Here is a 23,301-nt window from a genome sequence, read left to right as displayed (position 1 = left end):
ATGTCTGTAATCAGGTTGTATAACTAAGTTTGCTTTTCACATTGACAGATTACGTACAGCAGTACAAACTAGGATAAAAGATGAGTTAAAAACTACCATCTGCAGACACTACCAATTATACTAATGATCCTTTATACTGAGAAAGTTTTGTACTATTGAAGAGCTATTACCACTTCAATTTAAAGTGTTAGAACAGGGACTTGAAGCCTTTCACAGTTTATTTCACAAGATCTCACTGCCAATGCTAAAAGGACTCCTGTGGGTCTCATTATGGCTACTTATCCTCTTGATAGTTATCAAGGGTCTGGATGATTCCACAGAGCAATTGCCACTGAAATGTCAAAAAACAAATATTGCTAAGGGATTTGGTGTTTTGAAAACACCTGTTTGTTGTGTAAACCATTTACAATGAGTATTTTAGACAATTTTACATTTGAATCTTACATAACTTGTAGTTCAAAGCATTTCAGATCTGTGCTTATATTGTCACCTATGAGTTTAAATATTGTAGCATAACTATGATCAGTGGGTTGTGATAATTTTCTTAATCATGCATTTAACTAAACAGAAAAATATTGTTTATATACTATATGCTTATATTTCAAATGTACATCAAGAGCATTGCATGTTAAAATAAAAACTATTTTTAAAATGTGACTGCTATGGGGCCCAGCAGCACAGGACCCTAACACTCCCAGGTTACAGAGCGATCTATGAAGAAAGCAATTCCATTCAATGCACAGAGATGTAGCTTGGGAACCATTGTTATTATGGTATAAATACAAATAGCTTTCTGTATCACTAAAGAAATTTCCTTCAATACATTTCTTAGTACAGAGGGGACTCTTTTTTTCTATTTGGCCCCATTATACATAATTATATACTTGGCGCAAATATGCACAAATTATGGAGGCACCCTTATATCTGTTCACACATACTGCTGCAAGTAGTAATAATATAACTAGTTATCAGTTTGTCCCAAGTACTGTCTGTGGCCATAGATGTCATTTTCGGTGTTGGTAGTAGTATACATGTAGCTTCACATGCACAAGTGCAGCAACTGCACCACAATACCAGCAAGTCGGGCATATAGCCTTGATACAGCAATAACCATGGTTAGTGTATCCTAGGGAATATTATTTTTACACACATACATCACATTGAGATATAGGCAGGTAGGATAAATGTGCAAACCTAGCTTTGTTGAAGCCAGCACAAACATACTTACAAGGTGAAAGCTGGTGGGAAGAAGATGTGCGCAATAGAGATAAACTGATGACTGTGTAGCTTCTTTATTAGTCACCAGATTAAACGCATAACATGCTTTTTTGTAAATTTTTTTTTTGAAAAATTTGTTAATTTTCATTTTTCTTAAAACTGCAGATTTTTCCTCACTGTCTGTAAATATGCTCGAAATACAGCATACAGTTCAGAACTAGATTACCAACTACTGACAATTAAATAATAAATGATTTGTAAATATTCGGATTAGCTTCCTGTGTGTTCATTACATCACTGACCTCAGCATTATTTGTACAGTATATAAAGTACAGTTATCAAAGCTTATGAGCATCACAAAGAGATGAGGTTTTTGGATTTGTTTTAATTTCATGGATATAGTGATCAGTTCCATATAAGTGGGAAAACAAGGAAGATTAAATCAGTTATTTTAATCACAGCCTTAGCATTTCACTTCTGAAGGTAACCATGAAATGTCCCCTCCTACTTCAGTAAGGAAAATAAAGATCCTCATGGCTGATCCTTAGGTTAGATGGTTTATCTCCTTCCCATCAGCTTTATTACTTTGATTTCTGTTCCTGCATTCTCGTTCCATGGCTGAATTAGAATTTTTGAGCCAATTATTTCCAGCACTGCAAATGCAATGTACATTTTCAAAAGGTCATCATGTCTCCATGTTAATAAAGCAAAACTGCTGAACACATTGAGAACCAATTTACTTATTTTACTCTCATTGATGCCATGGGTCCTATTTTAGTCTTGCTGACAGTAATGTAGCTTGTTTTTATTCCATCTGACACTAATAATATGGCCTATTTTGTGTACACCGACACCAGCGATAGGACTTATTTTCCTCTTCAAGACATCAGGGATTGAGATTGTGCTACATCCTTCACCCCTTTCCTTCTTTAACTCTCTCCTCAAGTCCCTACTTAAACACAAATAGCATATCATATTCATAGAACTGAAATCCCTGCAGGGAGGAGGCGACGACTAACTTTTTTCTTACAGGGGCCTCTGGTCACTCTTTATAAAAACCCCACTGTTAGTGGTCCCAGAAATCTTAACTGGTAATCATGGTGGCAATTCAGTCCTTCAAAACGAGAAATATGCTTCTTTAGCAGTGTAACCCTATTTTGGAAGTGGGCAGAAGTGTGCATTCACACCAACAAGGTTTGCAATAAACCAAGAGTTTAGGCCTATATATTTCAATACATCTTTAAGCCTTAGCACCTAATTGTCCCCTTTTTGCCTAGACAGTACCGATTTCCAGCAGTCAACATAGTTACATAGTAGGTCAGGTTCAAAAAAGACATAAGTAAACATATCCCAGATATTAAACCCTATAAGACATAGTTGGTCCAGAGAAAAGAAAAAAACCCCTGGTACAATTTGCTTCAACAGGGGAAAAAAATTCCTTCCTGATTCCATGAGGCAATCGGATGTTCCCTGGATCAACAGTCACTGTTATTTTTACTTTAAAGCCTTAATACCCAGGTATATTCTGTGCTTCTAGAAAAGCATCCAGCTTTTTCTCTAAGCAATCTATATCAGTTGCTGACACTACTTCCTGAGAGAGCCGATTCCACATTTTCACTGACCTTACAGTGAAGAATCCCTTCCTTATCTGGAGCTTAAACTTCTTTTCTTCCAGACGCAAAGAGTGCCTTCTTGTTCTTTGTAATGATCTTACAGTGAATAATATGGAAGATAGTTCTCTATATGGACCATTTATATATTTATACAGGGTGATCATATCCCCCCTAAACGTCTCCTCTCAAAGGAGAATAGATTCAGTTCAGCTAATCTCTCCTCATAGCTGAGCTCCTCCATTCCTTTTATTAGTTTAATTGCCCTTCTCTGCACTTGCTCCAATTCCACAATGTCCTTTTTGTGAACTGGTGCCCAAAACTGGACTGCATATTCCAGATGTGGTCTGACCAATTCTTTGTACAGGGGCAAGATTATGTCTCAATCCCTGCAGTCTATTCCTCCTTTAATACAAGAAAGTACTTTACTGGCTTTAGATATTGCAGCTTGGCATTGCATGCTGTTATTAAGGTCTATGATCTACCAGAACCCGCAGATCCTTTTCTATTTCTGACTCCACCAAATGTATTCCCCCTGAACCAGGGATGTCCAAACTTTTTGCAAAGAGGGACATATTTGGTGAGGTAAAAATGTGTGGGGGCCAACCATTCAGCACATACTCAGGGTAAGTGTGGGCGTGGTCTGCGTGGGTCCCGCACAGCACATGCATACCAGGGTGACGTGATGGACAGAGTCCGGTGCACGGTGTCCGGGGTCAGTACGGGCTCCGTGCAGAGCACGTTCTTGGAATCAGAGTGCGCGTGGTCTGTGTGGGTCATGCACAGCACATGCTCACTTTAATGACGTAGGGAATTCCCTGTGCACACATGGGGACTCCTATCCTGCCAATTATGCCTGTCGAGTATTGGGCCGATAATTGCAAGGCGGTTGATCAACTCTAATGAAATATAAAATTGTTTTTTTGTACGCATGTATTTTATACTGTGGCCAACAGTGCTGGTGGGCCACATATTATTGATTTTATGGCAGAGGCTGCGGGCTGGTGGAAATCTAAACACGGGCCATAATTGGCCCCTGGGACGTCCCTGGCCTGCCCTAGACAGTATGAAGCATGCAGGTTGTTAGCCCCCAAGTGCATAACTTTACATTTATCTATATTAAATGTCATTTGCCACTTGGCTGCCCAATCAAACAGTACATCCAGGTCTGCTTGTAGATTATAGACATCCTGTATGGACTTAATTCCATTACATAGTTTGCTGTCATCTGCAACCACAGAACTGGTACTTTTAATCCCAAACTCTATATCATTTATAAAGATGTTAAACAGTAAAGGTCCCAACACTGAACCCTGGGGTACACCACTAATAACCTTACACCATTCAGAGTATTAATCATTAATTACAACTCTCTGGATGTGATCTTTAAGCCAGTTCTCTATCCTTTTACAGATTGACTTTTCTAAACCTATCGACCCTAACTTGCATGTTAACCGTCTGTGGGGTGCGGTGTCAAATGTTTTAGCAAAGTCCAAGTACACTATATCAACTGCTATTCCACTGTCTACCTGTTTACTTACTTCCTCAAAAAGAGAGTACATTTGTTTGACCCATGTGTAAATGTCCTGGCTGCATAGGTACTGGCTCACACTCACTCACTTACTGGCTTGTTAGTGATTCTCTTTCACGTCCAGCTGTCATCCTTGCGTATAGAAGCACATGATGGTTGATCCATTTATCCAGGGATAAGTTCAGTGTGGAGAAAGCAGCATATTGGAGGGAGAAACTCCCATTACGGACACATGGGCACAAATACACATCACATTAAAGGATCCTGCATAGGAAACTATTAGTTAGAAAATGGTTTTACACTTTTTATTTTACATTTTCTTTTACACAATTTATTTTACAAGAGAGAGTGTTTTATTACTATTATGTCATATCCATGCCCTGTGGTAAATGGGTATGACCAGGGCCGCATTTCTCACATTGCCACCTATACTGTGGGTGTCATGGCCAATAAGAGTATCACTTGTACTGCTCTAATGGCTGTAATGTTTTCATTATATTACATAAAAGTGCATTGCATGGGGCTCTTCTTTCCTCAACAATTATGGTTCCCACCAATAGTCTTCTTCTCACATCATGCCTACCCATGTATATTAGCCCCTCAAGCACAAAATAGCTGGAATAGGGGAGGAATAAATTACAAATCCAGCCCTAGATGTCACCTCATGTTAACACTAAAAAAACTGAATAAACTCCCTACATAAAGCTTTCCATATTTCAAGCAAATTTTTAAATAAAACAGGTTTTTTTTTTTTTTAATTCTAGGAGCCTAAATGACAAAATTGTTACTGGGATAGAAGTCCAAAATAACCAAGATGTCAGCATAGCCATTAAAACGACAAATAACTGAATAATAATGAAACAAACCCACAAACATTAAACAAGATTACTTTTAATTTAACTATAGATATTTTTTATATAGAGTATACATTTATTTCTATATAAATCAGTGAAGTAGAAAGCAAATATATTGGTAATAACAACCACACACACACATACACACACATTTCCAGCGGCTTTGCATTAACAGTTGACAGCCAGTATTTGCTTACATTTACCTATACTTACTATTACCACCTATACCTTTTCATTTTTGTTCTTATGGAACAATGACAAGCTTACAACTATTTCATTTTTGGGATAAATTTTACATTACAGAGCTGTCACAGGAAATAAAAATACCAACCTGGCCTCTGACCTACCAGCCAGATAGCAACCCTGGAATAGTGAAATATTTAAACATAGAAATCACGAGTTTGTTTACATCCTAAAACTGCAACGGTGTACTATGTATACAATTTCCAGCTGAAATATCAAGGCAACCCCAACAAGCATGTTATTTTAAAAGATTTGAGTATTTTCAATATTGCACTTTAAGCTCTATGAAAGACCATGCAGTATTATTTGCACTGTAATACTCAGCTCCCCATACCCTTTTCTGACAATAGCTTTTTGTGTTATATTGTTATAATACATGTTATCACATCTCACAATATTTGATTTTGTTCTGTTTGTAAAGTCAACACTACAATGTATGTGATTTCTGAAATTCATATGCAGATCTTCATGTCACCACAAGAGGGGGTAAAATGTCTTCTAGACATAAAAGAAAGCTTATGTTTGTGCAGCTCTAAAGGTCCCTTTATTTTTGGCACAGAGCAGTAATACAAAAGGGATCTCACATAAAGGCGAGTACCCACTTGTAACAGCATGCCCATAGCAGTATACATCAAGACAGCATTGCCTCAAGCTAGTGAGGAACATAATTGACTGGCTAAAGCTTTAACTATGCTTATTTCTTTCTCATAGGGACACACAGTACAAGCTGACAGCACTCTCTTCCTGTAATCTTCAGGGAACACATCACTAAACTAAAGCAGAGAGCATTAAGTAGAATAGTGAATGGGATAAAGCTGAATGGTAAAATATTCCTCTTAAGCTGCCTAACAGAGAGGAAACCATAAATGAAGATGCTTATATACACAATTTTACTGCTACCTCTATTTGTTGCTGTGATGAACATGGATCTGCAGACACATGGTCATAGTGCTGTACTGGATGCCCAGGGGAAATATAAAATAAGTTGGACCCACAAGGATAATACTATTACCTTTCTGCTTCAAGTGCAAACGCTGGGCTATGTTGGATTTGGATTTTCTTCCAATGGCGCCATGGCATCTTCTGATATAATTATTGGAGGGGTATACAGAGGGAAGCCTTATTTCCAGGTATGTATTATACACATGCATTTTATTTTCTAGTATTCTTTGTCTTGGTATAATCTTTTGTATCTGGTATATTGGGCCTCCAGCTGCTAATGAGTTATGGTATTCAAAACTTTTATGTGACAGAAATTCAAAGTGTTTCACTTTTGTCCGAAACCAATTTTTTTTACGGGTGAGCTTCACTATCAGGGCATTTACATATAACTTTTTACCAAATTAAGTAAAAAAATGTGAACATTTAATATTTAACGAAAATGTATTTTATATTATTGGATCAATATATATGTACAACATTGAGTGAATAAATATTGTTGGATCTATAATAATCAATATATCCTAATTACCAAAATAAACAAAAATAAAATACATTTTATGGAACAGAAATGTAGAAACATTGGTATACATTTGTAAAGTGCTATTTAGTATTAGTTTGTACTTTTATTGTGCTCACATATAAGCATAGTCATGTCAATAACTGTAGTTTTTTTTTTGGAATAGAAGCAAATAGACCAACCAGCATGCAACCCATGCAAACACTGGGATAACATACAAACTCCATGCTGATAGCTGCAAGGCTAGCCACTACAGTACTAAGACTGTTATAGGTCTTTTAGGGGAAAATACACAGTATGAAGTAAGAGGAGATCTTGCCAAAACAAGAGGTAAATTCCTTTTTTACAAATGTTACCAGAACATGTTTACCCATTGGAAGATTTCCTCCAGCCTCCTTTTATTGTGACAACACATTATAGATTTATTGCTTTATGTAGACAAGGGAGACAATGGTCACCAGTACCAGCAGTAAGAGTGAATCTCCTCTTGCTGGGTCATCAAAAGCAGTAAAACCTTGAAAGGGGATCGAACTCTCCCATATTTTATCTGAAACTAAAAAAAATATTTTGATTTATATACAGTTTAGTATATCCATAGACATAAGATAAGATTTATTGTGTATTAGAGACCTGAACAATTAAAAGTTCTATGCAGTCAGTGCTTCCAAAAGCATACCATACAGTGTTGTCTTAATAAATCAATGCACCACCTCACATACAGTGTTCACAGATGTATATTCTGATGTCACATTACATTTTTATGATCTCCTTCATGAAAAGTTTGCAGGGATGAGGTTTGCAGAATCGGCTATTTATCAGCAAGCACTTTTGTCAATGTCCAAAAGAGTCTCACATAGCCAATCAATATTTGGGCATAGAATGTTCAGGATTTATGTTCCGGTATGACTGGCACAAGCTTTTAAATGAACATGCTGCAATAAATCATGCTTTCTGATTTTATGTATCTATTGCATATAGGGACTTTAGTATGTCATTTTTTTAATGTGTCAGATTCACATAAAAGGCCACCCCTTACCCACTGATTGCCCACCTCCGCTTTTATCTTTGCTTTATTCATCTAAGGGAGTACTAAGTCCAAACATTGTGCAAGCTCTGTATCATGGCTTACACCAGCTTAGTGACCTGCATCCTCCCTTATGTGTAATGGCTTTGTGGGTTGATTCTGTACCTCCCTCCAGGTACCAGTACCAACCTTATGACCTTTTTGCCAATATCAATAGGCAATAAACCCAATTTTACTTGCCAGGCTGATAAATTGTTGGTCAGGGGGCATTCCACCTTTCAATTTTCAGTCTAGTCAATTTGCTGAACAGGCCCACAGTGCATCCTGGGGACACAGATAAAGTGTCATGTCCCTCCATAGCAGGCAATACAGGAAGTGATGTGGATGGTAAGTATCAGTCAGTGTTAATTGGGGGGCTTGCTAAAACAAATGAAGCTTCAACTTTTGCATAAATGAGCTAAAAGACCCTCTTTTAATAACATGGTAAATAAAAAATAAAGTTTTTGGTAAAGGCAAGAGTAAACCTTTTATTCGTGGCAGAAAAATAGAATTGAAATGAAGAACATAATGAGGTTTGTTGTTAATAAGATACAGACTTTACAACTATTCTTATTCTTTGTGCTTGGTATTGTATTGTTAATAGAATATATTAATACACAAAAGAATAATTAATTCTAGAAGGAAGAGTTTTCTGGTTCTATTTCCCCCCCACGCCATCTATTCGTCATTTTCACATAACTGACACATGTAGTAATTACAGTGAGCACACTGATAACACCGCATGGAAATAAAATGCTTTTAACACATACAGTCATCTATGCAAACAGGTTTCCTAAAGTGTTAAGTTAACATTTTGTATGACTACTATGAATATTAGTCACATCAGTTCATATGTTCACAAAAGGCTGATTGTTTTATATGTATACATCTATACATTTAGACACAAATTCATACCATAGTCAGCTTTTTGCAAGTTTCTGTAAAAGAAAATGGCTACTTACAAGAATTATGGTTCATTTTTGTTCAGTTCTAGCAAACAATGTATTATTGCTTACATATGGAGCTATTATATTATTAAAGGCATTCAGGTTATCTTGGACAATGTCCCTCTTTTTTAGTTTAGGAATGCAGTTCCAGAGATTATTCAGAGTCATATTCTGCAATGTAAAACTACCTAAATCCATAAAATGTCAGTCAGTAAATTCAGCTATTGTTACTAGCTCAGGCAGTAATCTCTGCTGAGATTGCCCAGAGATGCCCCTGAGTAGCTGCTCTCAGGGGAAATAATCAACTGGGATGATTAGTAAACCTTTCCTGATTGCAACTGTCCTCCCTTGAAATAAATGATGCCAGTTGAGCCTACTATAATGCTCTCTTTCCATGTCCATTCACATATACTTGATCATTTGGCAGAAAAAATCAAGTCAAAGTGTGTTAAGTTAAAAATATTTTCTTCACATTTATGAAAGGGATTAGTATTTCACATTTCAGGGCACTCTGCCCACTTTTATCATCACAGCATGAAAAAAACACAGATTTAGCCTCCTGGCTCGCTCCCGACTCTTTTCAGAGCTGTTGGTCCTGCAGACCTAAACCTCCTGGGCTCTCCCAGCATACAAACTACACCCTTCCTGTCCTGGCTGAGCCCCACCTGGCCTCAGGCTGTACCTCCCTCTAGTCTCAAAGCCGTGGTCCTTTTATCATTAATGGCCGGGTGCCCAGAGCCATCCTCAATTTTTAGCCTGGAAACGGAAGGAGTGCCTGACCCAACCATTTTTTCCAAGACAGCCTGGATCCCAAATAAAGATCCACAAGCCTGCAGCAATTACTACCGTTGGTAGTAATATCTGCAGTTGCTTGATTAAGAATCAACACAATTACTCCTGTCCCTATCTAGGCCCTTTTTTCTTTTCTAGAAGAGAGTTATGAGAGAATAATGCCAAGTATCCTCTAAATTTAAAATCAGGTTTTAATTCTAACAGACAATGCAGAATTGCTATTGAGGAAAAATAAGTGCATCCCTACATTTACTGACTTAATTAATTAATTTAATTAGAATTGGGGGTTCTATTTTATTCAAAGTTTAGAACCTTAGAGAGTATTCCGGTGGTAGCTGTGTTAGGTAAACCACAGATATCCGTGTTCCCTTGTCCTAATAATGTATATGGATTCATTAGACAAAGCCCAAACAAGCTTTTTGAGACCCTCAGAAAATAGGTTGTGAATGCTTATGAGTCTTGCAATGGTTTTAAAAATATGAACAAAATATTGGAAATCAAATGTTTGCTGTAAAACATAATGTACAAGTAGCACAGGATTCAAATGGCTATTAATTTGTTCAGAAATGTCCAGAGCAGAAAATTCATCTCAAGACCTGGCCATTTGAAATAAGTCCCCATAGTTACATCCAGGGGTCTGCAGATAATTCTTTTGGGCCCAGGTTCATATATTATCAGAATCAGAAATTATTTAACTTGAAGGTGCATTAGAAAAAAGACTTTGTTGCTCCGGAAAATTAGAGCATCATAAACATCACCCAGCAGTGCTCCGGGGGTTTCTCCCTAATCACACTAGCCAAAGTCGCAAACCCCTGCAATCATTTAGCAAACATACACTGAATGGCCCGCACTGCCCACTGTTCTTTCTCCCCATTTTTACCATACTCCCCCATGAGAAACTACTCCACCCATGGAAATGAATTGTATCAAGGAAAGCAATGAAAAGATGTCTACATATCTTCTTCATCAATTCTGTATTTAAGCCCCCAGCAGTTGTGCACTTCACCACATCACCCAAACTCACCTTTTCTGAGGCCGCTGAAGCCCTAGAACTACTTCTTTCTCCTGCCAACTCCCTCCACAAAACCTCATTCCACAGACCCTCACCAGTACCTGCATTTCTGATGTTGACATCCATGTCAACCACCAGAGACCAAGGCAGATCCTTGTCCACTAACTGAACCACCCTGCTCTATCTAGGCCATCACTGGGTTGGCCACCTACAGCACGTGGCACAAACACTCCCAAACTGCAGGCACTGCTGGAGCTGCGCTCAAACCATTACCTGGCTTCACAAGTTCCCCTGCTGGGACAGACAATGATCTAAACAATCCACTGGTTCCATGTCCCACACAAAGCCCCAGAAACTTACCCGAACCACTAAGATCTTCTGATCCCGTAACAGCTCGCTCAGTTATCCCCAGTGGTCTCCACTCTGGCTCATGGCATACTCTCTGCACCTCATCCACCATGCTGCTCACTGCACCCCAGTCCTCTACATCTGATGGCAGGAAATCCCCTTCTTCTTCTTGCACAAATAGGAGACGGGCCTATGCAGATGCACCAACTCCCAAGCCACTGACATCACTGGTTCTCTTCTTGGCATACCTGCAAGCTCTCACTGCCAGCCACGAAAACTCTTGGGCACCATGTTTCTTTCTGATGCCAGTAACTGATCTGATCTGCCTGCCTCACCAGGAGACAGACTTGCCCTTGCAGCAGCTCTCCTCCTCCACTGAACCCCACCTCTGTTTGGCACACCGAACAAGGAGGCCATGCACTCCATCTCTAGTAAAGCACCAGAGAGAGTCCCGGCCTAAGATTCAGGAGTTCTTGGGCATTGGGAGCTCTACCGACATTGGAGATTCCTCCCTGATATTGGCATGGCAGCACACTCCCTGTCACATCAGGAAGAAGACTCCCAATGAGGCTGTACCTTCCAAGGTTGCAACAATATTGAATCCAGAATAGACAACTCCAGTGCCTTCCCCAGCAACAGAGCAGCCACTTGGTTCCACAGCCAATCCTTACTCCCGGAGCGAGCAGCAACCCAAAGCTGTTCAATCAGGCAATCCACCGCTCTCTTGCTGGGCAAAGGCAGCTCAGGTCCAAGTTCACCTTACACCAGAGCCATATGACCTTACCTCCCCACACCACTCATTCTTTACCACCTTCTACTCTACACCTAACCAGTCCCCCAACCTGACCCTTATCTGAACCTTTTTATTATTGTTATTATTACACAGTATTTATATAGTGCCATCATATTACCCAGCGCTGTACAAAGTCAATAGTCGTGTCACTAACTGAAGGTGTTAAAGAATGAGTGGTGTGGGAAGGTAAGGTCATATGGATGTGGTGTAAGGTGAACTTAGACCTGAGCTGCCTTGCCCAGCAAGAGAGTGGTGGATTGCCTGATTGAACACACCTTCCCCCACCTAACCCTTTAATTATTTTTACACAGTATTTATATAGTGCCATCATATTACGCAGCGCTGTACAAAGTCAATAGTCATGTCACTAACAGTCCCTCAAAGGAGCTCACAATCCAATGTCCCTATCATAATCATATGTCATCTAAGGTCAATTTTGAGGGGAAGCCAATTAACCATTTCATGTTTTTGGAATGCAACCAGAGTACCCGGAGGAAAACCCACACAAACAGGGAAGAAATCTGCAAACTCTATGCAGATGGTGTCCTAGCCAAGATTCAAACCTGGGACGTAGTGATGCAAAGGCAAGACAACTACCTCTGAGCCACCGTGCTAACCTTTTGCTCCCAGACATATCCCATTCCTTTACATTTGCACCTGGTCATGTCCTACCTACACCTACTCCTCCTCTTACATGGCTCTGGTTCTTACTTTATGGTTATAGTATGGTTCAATATTTAGCACAAGACAACCAAAATATCAGAATTGGCATTGCAGTGGTATTATCACACTGTATTCAGTTTGTGCAAATTTCTATTCTAGAACGATAATGTGATTTTTGTTACCCAATGAATAGATGCATAAATAAAATATAATTGCTTGTGGTTTAAAACAATGACAAAGGTAAGCTAGTGGTAAATAGGATAATAAAAAGCAGACAACTTCTATGAGATGAAAGGCTGCTTGGAAGCAATGGTCTATTGTTGTTAAAGGGACATCAAATGACTCTTTTATCTTTAATGCGTCAATAAAATAAAAGACATATAGAAAGCCATAGACTATTTTTTTTCTTCGTTTTTTTTTTTAGAGCTTGTTATGATACTTGTGATACAAGATTAATGCAGCACAACAGTTGGTGGGGTTGATTTAAAAAGATCCAGCAATTTTCAATATCCAAAAAATTTAAATTGCTTTAAGTGCAATGGATTCTATAAGTAATCAGGGAATTGAGGTATTATCTGTTCACATTCTTCTCTAATATGTACACTGAGCTGCTGGCATTAAGTTATTGAAGCATATCAGATACGCATTAACCACAATATTTTACATTTTTCAGTTTTCTTTCATTCTTTGTTCTATTGTGTATGAGCTGTTACTTTCGGTTAGGACTACATAGCTGTGCTTCTCTTCTTTGGCATTACAACACAAGAGAGCTCACATTTGTATATATACATTTACCCTAATCAGTCTCAGTTCATTGCAAAGTGAAGTTAAACCATACATTATTTAAACAGGGTTAGTGGTAGCTTTCAGTTTAATGAAGATTGGACACATTATTCTGTTCTTTGGACGGCTTGCACTCGGTAAAGACTGTGGGGGGGGGGCATCCTGCATTACCACTTGTCCCACCATGTTTCAATCAGGATACAGCCCTTCCTTTACAATGAATCTCCAGTTCTAGGAATGCTTCACCTGGACTTAACATCATTTGCTTTACTTTATGTTCAGTGTCACAGGATGCCTTCCTCTAGCACTCATGGTTTGTCTTTTGCAGCATTTCAGGATACTATCCCCAGGCTTCATGCTTTCATTGTCCAATACAATTACTATAAAAGCCAAACTTCCATGTGTGGACCAGGAAAAATGTGATAAGTACACCTAGTTTGCCTCTCAGGCCACACATTTCCTGACTGGCTGATAAACTAGTCATTTCTGACCCTTTCAGCCTTTACAAATAAAAAGAAAAGTTTTTGTTTTATTGCTAAACAAAAATGCTAAGCATGTGTACACTTACAGCATATTAATTAAATTGGAAATATTGTGGGTTACAAATAAACCCAGGGGTCTTCAGGCACCACTGGATGTTTCCAAAACCATATTGTAATTTATATTGTATTTACATTTTTTGCTGTGCAAGAATATCAAATTGAATGGTTCAAGCTAAACTTACATCAAACTTTGCTGTTCTGTCTAATTTAACATTTTTATGGCAGATTACAACATACATTCTAAATATGTATCTAGTTATCTTGAAGGAAGATTCATGTTGTTTACAGGTCTCAGTGCCAACTTCCTTTGTAATTTTAATTAGGAATACAGCTGGAGTACAGACTAGGGACAGATGAATAAAGTATGTTCATTATAGTGGAAGCTGATACCAGGAAAATACAATACATTTAACAAAAAACAACATGATATTATAATAACTAGTAGGAAAATATGGAAGATAAAAATATTTTATTGGAATTAGTTAATTGGAAGAACTGAGAACTATTTTTAGCAGTATGCAGCTGAATACATGGAATCTAAGGTATAAAACAATTATTATACTTATAATTAGGAATAGTTGATAAAAATTTTGGCACAAAGTCTGGGCTTTTCTTTGCTTTTCTGCACAGAGTATTGATTGTGAAAATCATAGTAATAATATTAGTGATTAAGGATGAGAGAGAATGCCTCTAGCATTCTCGCGAAAATTTCCTCGAACTTCCAATGGTTCCTTCGGTGTAAACTTCGGTGTACCGATTTCGCGAAACCATCAAAGAGGAAATTAAAACAGGATTCCAAGAGCTGCATTCAGCCCTGGAAGTCCTCCTGTTCGCGCGATCCCCAGGCACTAGAGGATTAATTAACCTCTATTGCCCCGGGGATCGCACACTCTTCTCAATGAATGCAGCCACAGCTGCAATCATTGAGAGCATGCGCGGCAAAGGAAAACCTCCTGACATTGTAATATAAGTATCTCTTACAAATGATACATTTCTTACAGATACAAATGTATCATTTGTAAGAGATCATTTGTTAATTACTCTCTAGTGCCATGCGATCGCATGATGCAGCCCTGGAAAACCTCCTGTTCCGCGAGAGCTCGACCTCTCGGCGAATCAGAAGGCCGTTCTCACTTACGTTTTCGGTAAGCGAGAAAGGCCCGATTCACCGCAAGATCGAACTTAATATTCTTGCTCGCTCATCCCTATTAGTGATCTAGTCTCAGCAGCCGTAGGAGAAGCTGGGATACACCAGGTATCCAGGTTTCCTATGCCGAGATGCACAACCCAGCAGGTTTTATTGCAGAAAGGTCACTGTCTGTCCCTTTCTGAAATAACAAAAAAATCTGCCTGCCTAAATTATGTCTTTGATTCTGCTTAAAGGAAAATATAGTGTGTCTGCAGACTCATTACATATTAATCATAATTTATTACAGCTAAACTCCACAAAGATATAAAAAGCTATGAATTATTACACATCTGTCACTGGTATTATCATTAAATGCATTTTTAAATGTAGGTAGTGTAAGTACTTGAATTTGACTTGGTGTCAGCATCTTGTACAGCAGTGCTTAGAGAGAGGGAAAAGCAGTACAAGAAGCTGATTAGGTGTGCTGGAGTGCAATGTTGATAGGAAGAAAAGGAAAAGTGCAAACTGATAAGCTCAACAGTGTGGTGCCATTCTCTCACTGTCCAATCACAGTGTGGAGGTAAACACAAATCCTTTGTCATGTAAAACAGCTCTGGTATATGTATAATGTTTGTGTATTTACCTGTTTGCCAGCATTAAGAAGTTTTTTTTTCCATTTTCTTATTTCTCATGTGCCCAGTGTGTATTTTTTTTTAAACAGTTAACAGATGCTTATTCCACATCTGTATGGCTAGTTCATGCCTATGTAAAGCTGTGTATGTGTCCTATAAATACATGTGTTGGTATGGGCTAATGGTATCCAAATCGTTGTTGGGAAAAGCCCATTTCCTAGTTTGTTTTCATGAAAATCCCCAGTAGCTTAGAAAAACTAAAAAAGCAGCTCTGCATTATTTGGACCTTATATGTTCCCAGTTTTTCAGGTTTATTGACACCCTGGAGGACTGAGTATATCACGTGAATGCAGAGTGTCCTGTTTGTTCTCCCTGATGGGTTCATCTCCAAAGTGAGCTTCATCCATTATAACTCGGTTGTATAGGATTGCTTATTTCAGAAAACACCATGAGAGTATAAGGCTTTATTTTGGCTAGTACTACTCTAACCATTAAGAGAAATAGCAATAAAAAAAAAAATAAACCCAGAAACCTAAACATAAAACAGAAAGAAATGGTCAACGAAAAAAAAATGTGCTATATGGATACTTGTATATATTAAATATTACAAGAGATAATCGATCGCTGGCCGCGCGTACTTTCGCGCTTCCATCGAGCGCGGATTTCATTGATGAATCAGGGGCAATGTCTCTAGCATTCTCGCGAAAATTTCCTCGAACTTCCAATGGTTCCTTCGGTGTAAACTTCGGTGTACCGATTTCGCGAAACCATCAGAAGAGGAAATTAAAACAGGATTCCCAGAGCTGCATTCAGCCCTGGAAGTCCTCCTGTTTGCGCGATCCCCGGGCACTAGAGGAATAATTAACCTCTATTGCCCCGGGGATCGCACACTCTTCTCAATGAATGCAGCCACAGCTGCAATCATTGAGAACATGCGCGGCAAAGGAAAACCTCCTGACATTGTAATATAAGTATCTCTTACAAATGATACATTTCTTACAGATACAAATGTATAATTTGTAAGAGATCATTTGTTAATTACCCTCTAGTGCCTTGCGATCGCATGATGCAGCCCTGGAAAACCTCCTGTTCCGCTCGAGCTCGAGCTCTCGGCGAATCAGAAGGCCGCTCTCACTTACGTTTTCGGTAAGCGAGAAAGGCCCGATTCACAGCGAGATCGAACTTAATATTCTTGCTCGCTCATCCCTATTAGTGATTTAGTCTCAGCAGCCGTAGGAGAAGCTGGGATACACCAGGTATCCAGGTTTCCTATGCCGAGATGCACAACCCAGCATTTGACAGAAAAGGACAACAATAAGGCAGGTAAGTAGGTTTTATTGCAGAAAGGTCACTGTCTGTCCCTTTCTGAAATAACAAAAAAATCTGCCTGCCTAAATTATGTCTTTGATTCTGCTTAAAGGAAACAGATTTTCGCCCGATATCTGGCCGATGCCGATTATCGGGCGAGAAAAATCTGACGTGTGTATGCAGCTTAAGGAATCAATGGGCAACATCACATTTATTGTTTTTATCTTTGCTTTTTTTATAGGATTATTTTACAGATAGTAAGAGGATTCTTCACAGAGACACCTATCAAAGTTATAAACTTGAATATGCAATAGAAAATGGCACTCACACTACTCTTAAGTTCAGCCGAGATCTACAAACCTGTGATCTGTATGATAAAAATATAACGGTAAGTTACATTGGAATGTGAGTAAACCCTAACTCTGAACCTTTCTATTTTGTTTTGTTAAATATACAATTAAAGCATGTTGTTATATTTAAATAGCTGATCTTGGTAGAAATTCAGAGATGTCCTACACAGACATACTGTATTATCTCAAAAATGTTATTTAGCTCCCCTAGGTCTAATAACGAAGTACATAATAGGAAGCCTTTATGGTGTAGAAATCTGAGAATGGGAGTTGATATGAAGTAAAGGACTGACAACATTCAGACCATCTGGTTTTAAGTTGTCACCTTACAAAAGATTTTGGATTGTAAATGGATAATATATAGTGAGGAATGAAAACTTAAAGCAAAAGTACACATGGATTATTCCTTAAACATACTGCAAGCTTTTATTCCAATGCAATACCCTGGCAGTGCAGACATTGGGGCCCATTTACACATATGCTTTGCTGCAGCACATATTTGTAGTCACAAATTTACATTGCAGATTACTCTGTACTCCAGTATGCATCATAGCAGTCTAAAATTTGGAGCTATCCAGTTTTCGGCAGCAGTGGCAGTGCTGTTTGGAATAATTGGTACCACATTGCATCAACCTGTGTTGTGTGATGTGTTATTGTTCTCAATGACATGTTCTTTACTGCAACAGAATTACTGTAAGGATAGGAACTAAAGTATAGCTGTGCTAAGGTATGACTAAGGATTTTATATAGGCTAAAATTTGTCAAGAATCAGAATTTGGCAGACTTAGTTCTGTATAAAAAGCATTTTATTATCTATTTTAAGAGAATACATGATAACGTATTATTATTATAGAAAGACGGGATTATGTGAATTATGTTATATTTTTACAACATTTCAGGAAAGCACAATACGAATAATTTGGGCATATCATAATGATGACATTGAAGGCACTGGGCCAAAGTACCACGGGTCAAATCGTGGTCAGAAGAGCTTACGCCTATTAAACCCCGAAAAAAAAAAAATCTCTGTAGAAACTCAGTCTTTCAGCTTTACGCATCAGAACGTAAGTTTTGTTAATGATCTTTTTAAGAAGTTAATCTTACAATCTTAAAACACCAATATTTTATCATATTTCACATATTTCATAGTTCACATCTCTATGTTTTAAGGTGCTGGTGGCATGGTGCTTGAAATAGAAGTGCTTTCTGCATTTTTGGTATAGTTTCCTTCAAAGCACATACTTAACAGAGATGACTGGTACCTTATGTGAGCACAGGTAAAATATATGAGAAAGGCCTTGCCTCGTTCACAATTAAGTGCAACTGTTTCCTAACTGGAAAACAAGATATAGTAACAAGATTGGTTGCTGAAATCTGTAAATTCCCCTTATTTCCCCTTATTTCCCAACAAATGGTCAAGTAGACATGTGGGAGCCGAGCTTTGTTTCATACTTATATTATGTGTATTTGCTATACTTAAGACTGAAAGTGGGGTTTGCATTGTGGTGCTTGTTTAGTAGGATACAGGGATTTTTTAATATGATTTAGTATATGAGGAACTGCTTGAGGATAGAGCCATTACAATGCTGGCAAAACAATGATTTTCACATGCTACATGAAACAAGATGCCTAATGATGTTGACTCCCGGCAAGGTCATACGATAGACCCATAAAGAACCTCTGGCAATGTGTGTCAAATGTCAGCAATTTCCTAAATGTTCTCAGTAGGATCTAAAACAGTGTGGAAGAAAGGATTCTTCTTAGCTTTCTCGGGATTGATGAACATAGGTCAGGTCTTTGCCTGAGTAGGCCCTGGATGTGTAAGAAGTAAAGTACCAAACAGAACATATAAAGTCCAGATTCAATTTTATTTGGACTTTTTTATGTCATAAAAAACAAAAAATGTTTTTGGGGTTTAAAGATTTCCCTCTCCAGCTCTGTATCGTTGATTACAGAGCTGTTTTATTCTGCATATTTTATATTTATATTTTTTTCAAGATAGGTTCCTATTCCATATAAAGATACAACTTATTGGTGTCAGATGTTTAGGATGCCAACACTGGACAAGAAACATCACATCATCAAGGTATGTTAACTTTATTTATTCCTAAATTATAAAGTGTGTCTGCAGTTTCTACTATTTATCTGTTTTTTCCATATACTAACAGAGATATAATGGTTGGTGGTTGTCTTGCTTGTGTATATCTTGTGCTAGGGTTGTAATGTGCAGGTATAGGCAAAAAGTACAGGGTTTAAACAAACATGGACTGTGAAGAAAGGATAAGATCTACCCTAAAACCAGGTGATCCAAACATTCTACATTAGCCACTTGTTGAAAGAAAGAATATTATAATCCCGCCTCTGCACATGAAACTGGGTCTGATGAAGCAGTTCGTTAAAGCTTTGCCAACTGAAAGAGACTGTTTCAAGTACCTCATTATGGCATTTCCTAGCCTGTCATTTGAAAAAATAAAGGATCTGGACAAGTCATATGCGAATAATAAATCCTATGCTTCGTGTACAACTCTTTCACAATTGAGCCTGATGAATCCTGTTATTGTCATCTGAAAATTTGTCCATGCCATAGGGGAGGAAAAAAATCCATTAATTGAAAAACCTGGTTGTTCAGCATATTCAGGTAGTCAGCTGACCTAATTTTTTGGGCACATACCATTGCTGTACCTAGATCTAACCAAATAAAGTAACACCACAGGCTTGGAGACTTTTGTGCAGACGCAGTGTAGAATTCAGCTTGCAAAGATGGAAACCATCTTATTGTATTTAGTTTTGTGTTGACCTTAAAATGGTATGCTTCCTTATTGGTCAGCAACGCAGATACACCAAGTATCCCTGTTATCTGTGCATGTGGGAGCAGAGCCCGTGAGAGGCATTGGGTGGAAAGGAATTGGCCTCCAATATCTGCCCTAAAACCAGGTGATCCAAACATTCTACATTAGCCACTTGTTGAAAGAAAGAATATTATATTCCCGCCTCTACACTTGAAACTGGGTCTGATGAAGCAGTTCGTTAAACCTTTGCCAACTGAAGGAGACTGTTTCAAGTACCTCATTATGGCATTTCCTAGCCTGTCATTTGAAAAAATAAAGGATCTGGACAAGTCATATGCGAATAGTAAATCCTATGCTTCGTGTACAACTCTTTCACAATTGAGCCTGATGAATCCTGTTATTGTTATCTGAAAATTTGTCCATGCCATAGGGGGGGAAAAAAATCCATTAATTAAAAAACCTGGTTGTTAGGCATATTCAGGTAGTCAGCTGACCTAATTTTTTGGGCACATACCATTGCTGTACCTAGATCTAATCAAATAAAGTAACACCACAGGCTTGGAGACTTTTGTGCAGACGCAGTGTAGAATTCAGCTTGCAAAGATGGAAACCATCTTATTGTATTTAGTTTTGTCTACTTATAGGTTTGCATTATATTCCACCCACTGTGAAATTTTCCTGGACATTCTGTGGGCATTCCCTATGCTTACACTGACTTAGGAATGATGTGCATTCTATGCAGGGAGACATTTAAAAGGTAATTGTCAAGAAGAAAATATGCAGTGTCCTAGGAATACTCTTCCGTAGCAAAATAATTCTTCAATGTTGTCATAGTCTGTGTATTTCCAAAAGATAAATGGTCCTACGTTCAATAAGAGAGTTATTGATACTGTGCAGAGGAGGCAAACTGTGACCCCCAGTACCTAATAAATGCCACTGAATGACCGCATAGAATTCATCTTATAATCAGTGCTTTTATTCCAAGTTTTTTACTTGTTGCCCTCCCTTAACATTGCATCATGCTCATGGACACAGACAGGCATGTCATTATCTTATATATGTCAAATGTTCATTTGTTGTCTGGTAATGGGTTTTGCTTATTATATTGTAATAACATGCCACGTATAAATATATTTTTTCTTATATTACATATGTTGTTTATGCCCTAACAGGCAATTTTGCATGTTTAGTATCCAGTATTTGCAAATAAAGTAAATTATTCATGCCCAAGAACCAGCTAAAATTGGCTTTTTGTCAGTTGTAACAGCTGCAGACAAAGTGGTTTCACCATCAATACAAGAATGTTGAGCAGTTATTCCAAAATGTATGCTGTAATCATTGGTAACCAGTATATTTTTATTACATATTCACAAGTTTCCCTATCCTATGTAGGGTCATGCAGTGGGCAGAGAATGAGAGTTTATCATTCACATTACATAACAGAAAACAAATAAGTGATTTTTGCATGTTAATTCCCCTATATCTGTCAAATTGTTTTAATTAAATTTAAGCAGTTTATTATGGAAGTTTGATTTGGAATCCAACATCTGAGGGTGAACAAGTTTTGAAAGCTCCACATTAGTTCAAACTTTTTCATTTATTTAAATTTTTTGTTTTAGATTGGGAACCCTCTTTCAGACTTCCTTCCCCTATATATATATATATATATATATATATACCGTATATATATATATATATATATATATATATACACACACACACACACAATTGGCTCTTAGGTTGAAGCAGACATATACAACTGTGTCACCCCAGTCGTGTTAATCTGGCAGTAGGCATAACACAGTTAAGAAAATATTTGAATGTTCAAATTTTAAAACGTTAAATGCTGTTTCTGGTATTCCCCATATTAATAAATTATAAATAAAAGACCTTACATGTTTCCAAGCCGTTTGGTTCGTAATCCAACCCCTAGATTGAGTTACTGGGTTGCCCTATCTGACTTACTGCAGCTTCTAATGTACATTACCTGAAGCTTACAGTGTGCAGTATTCAGTGTAAACAATTTAAGTTTAAGAAAAGAGCCTTTAGAATCGTGCAAGAGGGAGAATAAAATAGGAGTTTTATTCTTTAATATTCTTTACTTTTTAGCTTTAATCTTCTTTACTTTTTAAGTGTAGTCCTGCACAGAAGCCTATTTTTACCACAGTGTTAACCTTTCATCCACATGTACCCTAAAGGGTCATCAATGTATTGGGGAATCCATGAGCATTTTTTCCATTTTATACATCAGACCTTATTTCTTACTGGTGGGGTCCCCTGCTTAGAACTTAAACTTTCTGCATCCCAGAAGGACATAGATGTGCCTATGATTCTTTAAAGTTTGGGAAGTTATGCCTTTTAGTGAACAGCTGACATTCTTGTTATGCTGATATGCTTGAGGGTTTCTGCAGAGTCCAGGATCTTAACAGAGTAAACTACCAAGGAAAATCCCATGTAGTAAATAATAAGTAAATATGAACTCATTTGTGAATAATAGTGTCTAACAGCATGTACAATAAACCATACATTATGTGTAAAGTCAGACTTATCATTAGGGATTATTCATATCTCTCAGTCTGTCTTTGAATCTTTTACATACAGTGGATGCTCTTTCTTCGTTTCTTCGTTTCTTCGTTTGTAGCTTTTTTGGCAGTTTAACTTGGTGATGTTCTGTGTCTTACATATGCGACCCATCTTGCAAGCCAGTGCTTGGCCATGTTATGGTGTGATTGCCAGTCTTAACAATCATCTTTCAGTAAAATTTTTATTTTGGTCAAAATCTGTACACTGGTGTGCTTCTGTCTCCTTGCTGTACCAGTTGTGCTGTGTGCTAATATCCCCCCTCTACTTTATTCGGGTGCCCAATTTCTATACTTTCATAGTTCCCTCCTGTGCCCTCTGTTAGTTTACAAATCGGACCCCAAAGTGGCTGGAGCACACAAGGCCTTATTTCCCTAAAATACTTTTACCAAAAAGAAAGATTTTTTTCTTCAGCTTAGGTCATAAGATCAATACTTTACTATATCAGTAATTTTAGACATAAGGTCCCTTTTTATAAAATATAAAGCAAATGCTTTTTCTTGCGGGTTGTCAAGAGTTGGAAAATATTGGAAAAGTGTTGAAAAATTCTTCAATTGGTACATGGTACCATAATTAATATCATATTCATCTACAACTATATACAGTAAACTTTCTTAATCATTTTGGGCAATAGATCCCATACCTGTTCATCATT

General features: G+C 37.9%; 1 protein-coding gene across 1 annotated transcript in view; it reads left to right on the top strand.

Moving 5' to 3' along the window:
- Positions 1 to 6,045: 6,045 nt before the first annotated feature.
- MOXD1 (monooxygenase DBH like 1) overlaps positions 6,046 to 23,301 on the top strand; it is a 32,291-nt gene continuing 15,035 nt past the window's right edge. The window contains exons 1-4 of the mRNA XM_072408920.1: positions 6,046 to 6,586; positions 17,169 to 17,315; positions 18,177 to 18,341; positions 19,280 to 19,363. Of these exons, the coding sequence (XP_072265021.1) occupies positions 6,323 to 6,586; positions 17,169 to 17,315; positions 18,177 to 18,341; positions 19,280 to 19,363 (660 nt within the window). The 5' untranslated portion in view covers positions 6,046 to 6,322. The remainder of the gene's footprint in view (positions 6,587 to 17,168; positions 17,316 to 18,176; positions 18,342 to 19,279; positions 19,364 to 23,301) is intronic.

The sequence above is a fragment of the Pyxicephalus adspersus genome, chromosome 4, assembly GCF_032062135.1.
Source record: "Pyxicephalus adspersus chromosome 4, UCB_Pads_2.0, whole genome shotgun sequence".
Classification (NCBI taxonomy): Eukaryota; Metazoa; Chordata; class Amphibia; order Anura; family Pyxicephalidae; genus Pyxicephalus; species Pyxicephalus adspersus.
Note: the sequence above shows the minus strand (reverse complement) of the source record. Positions and strands in the feature narration are given on the sequence as shown.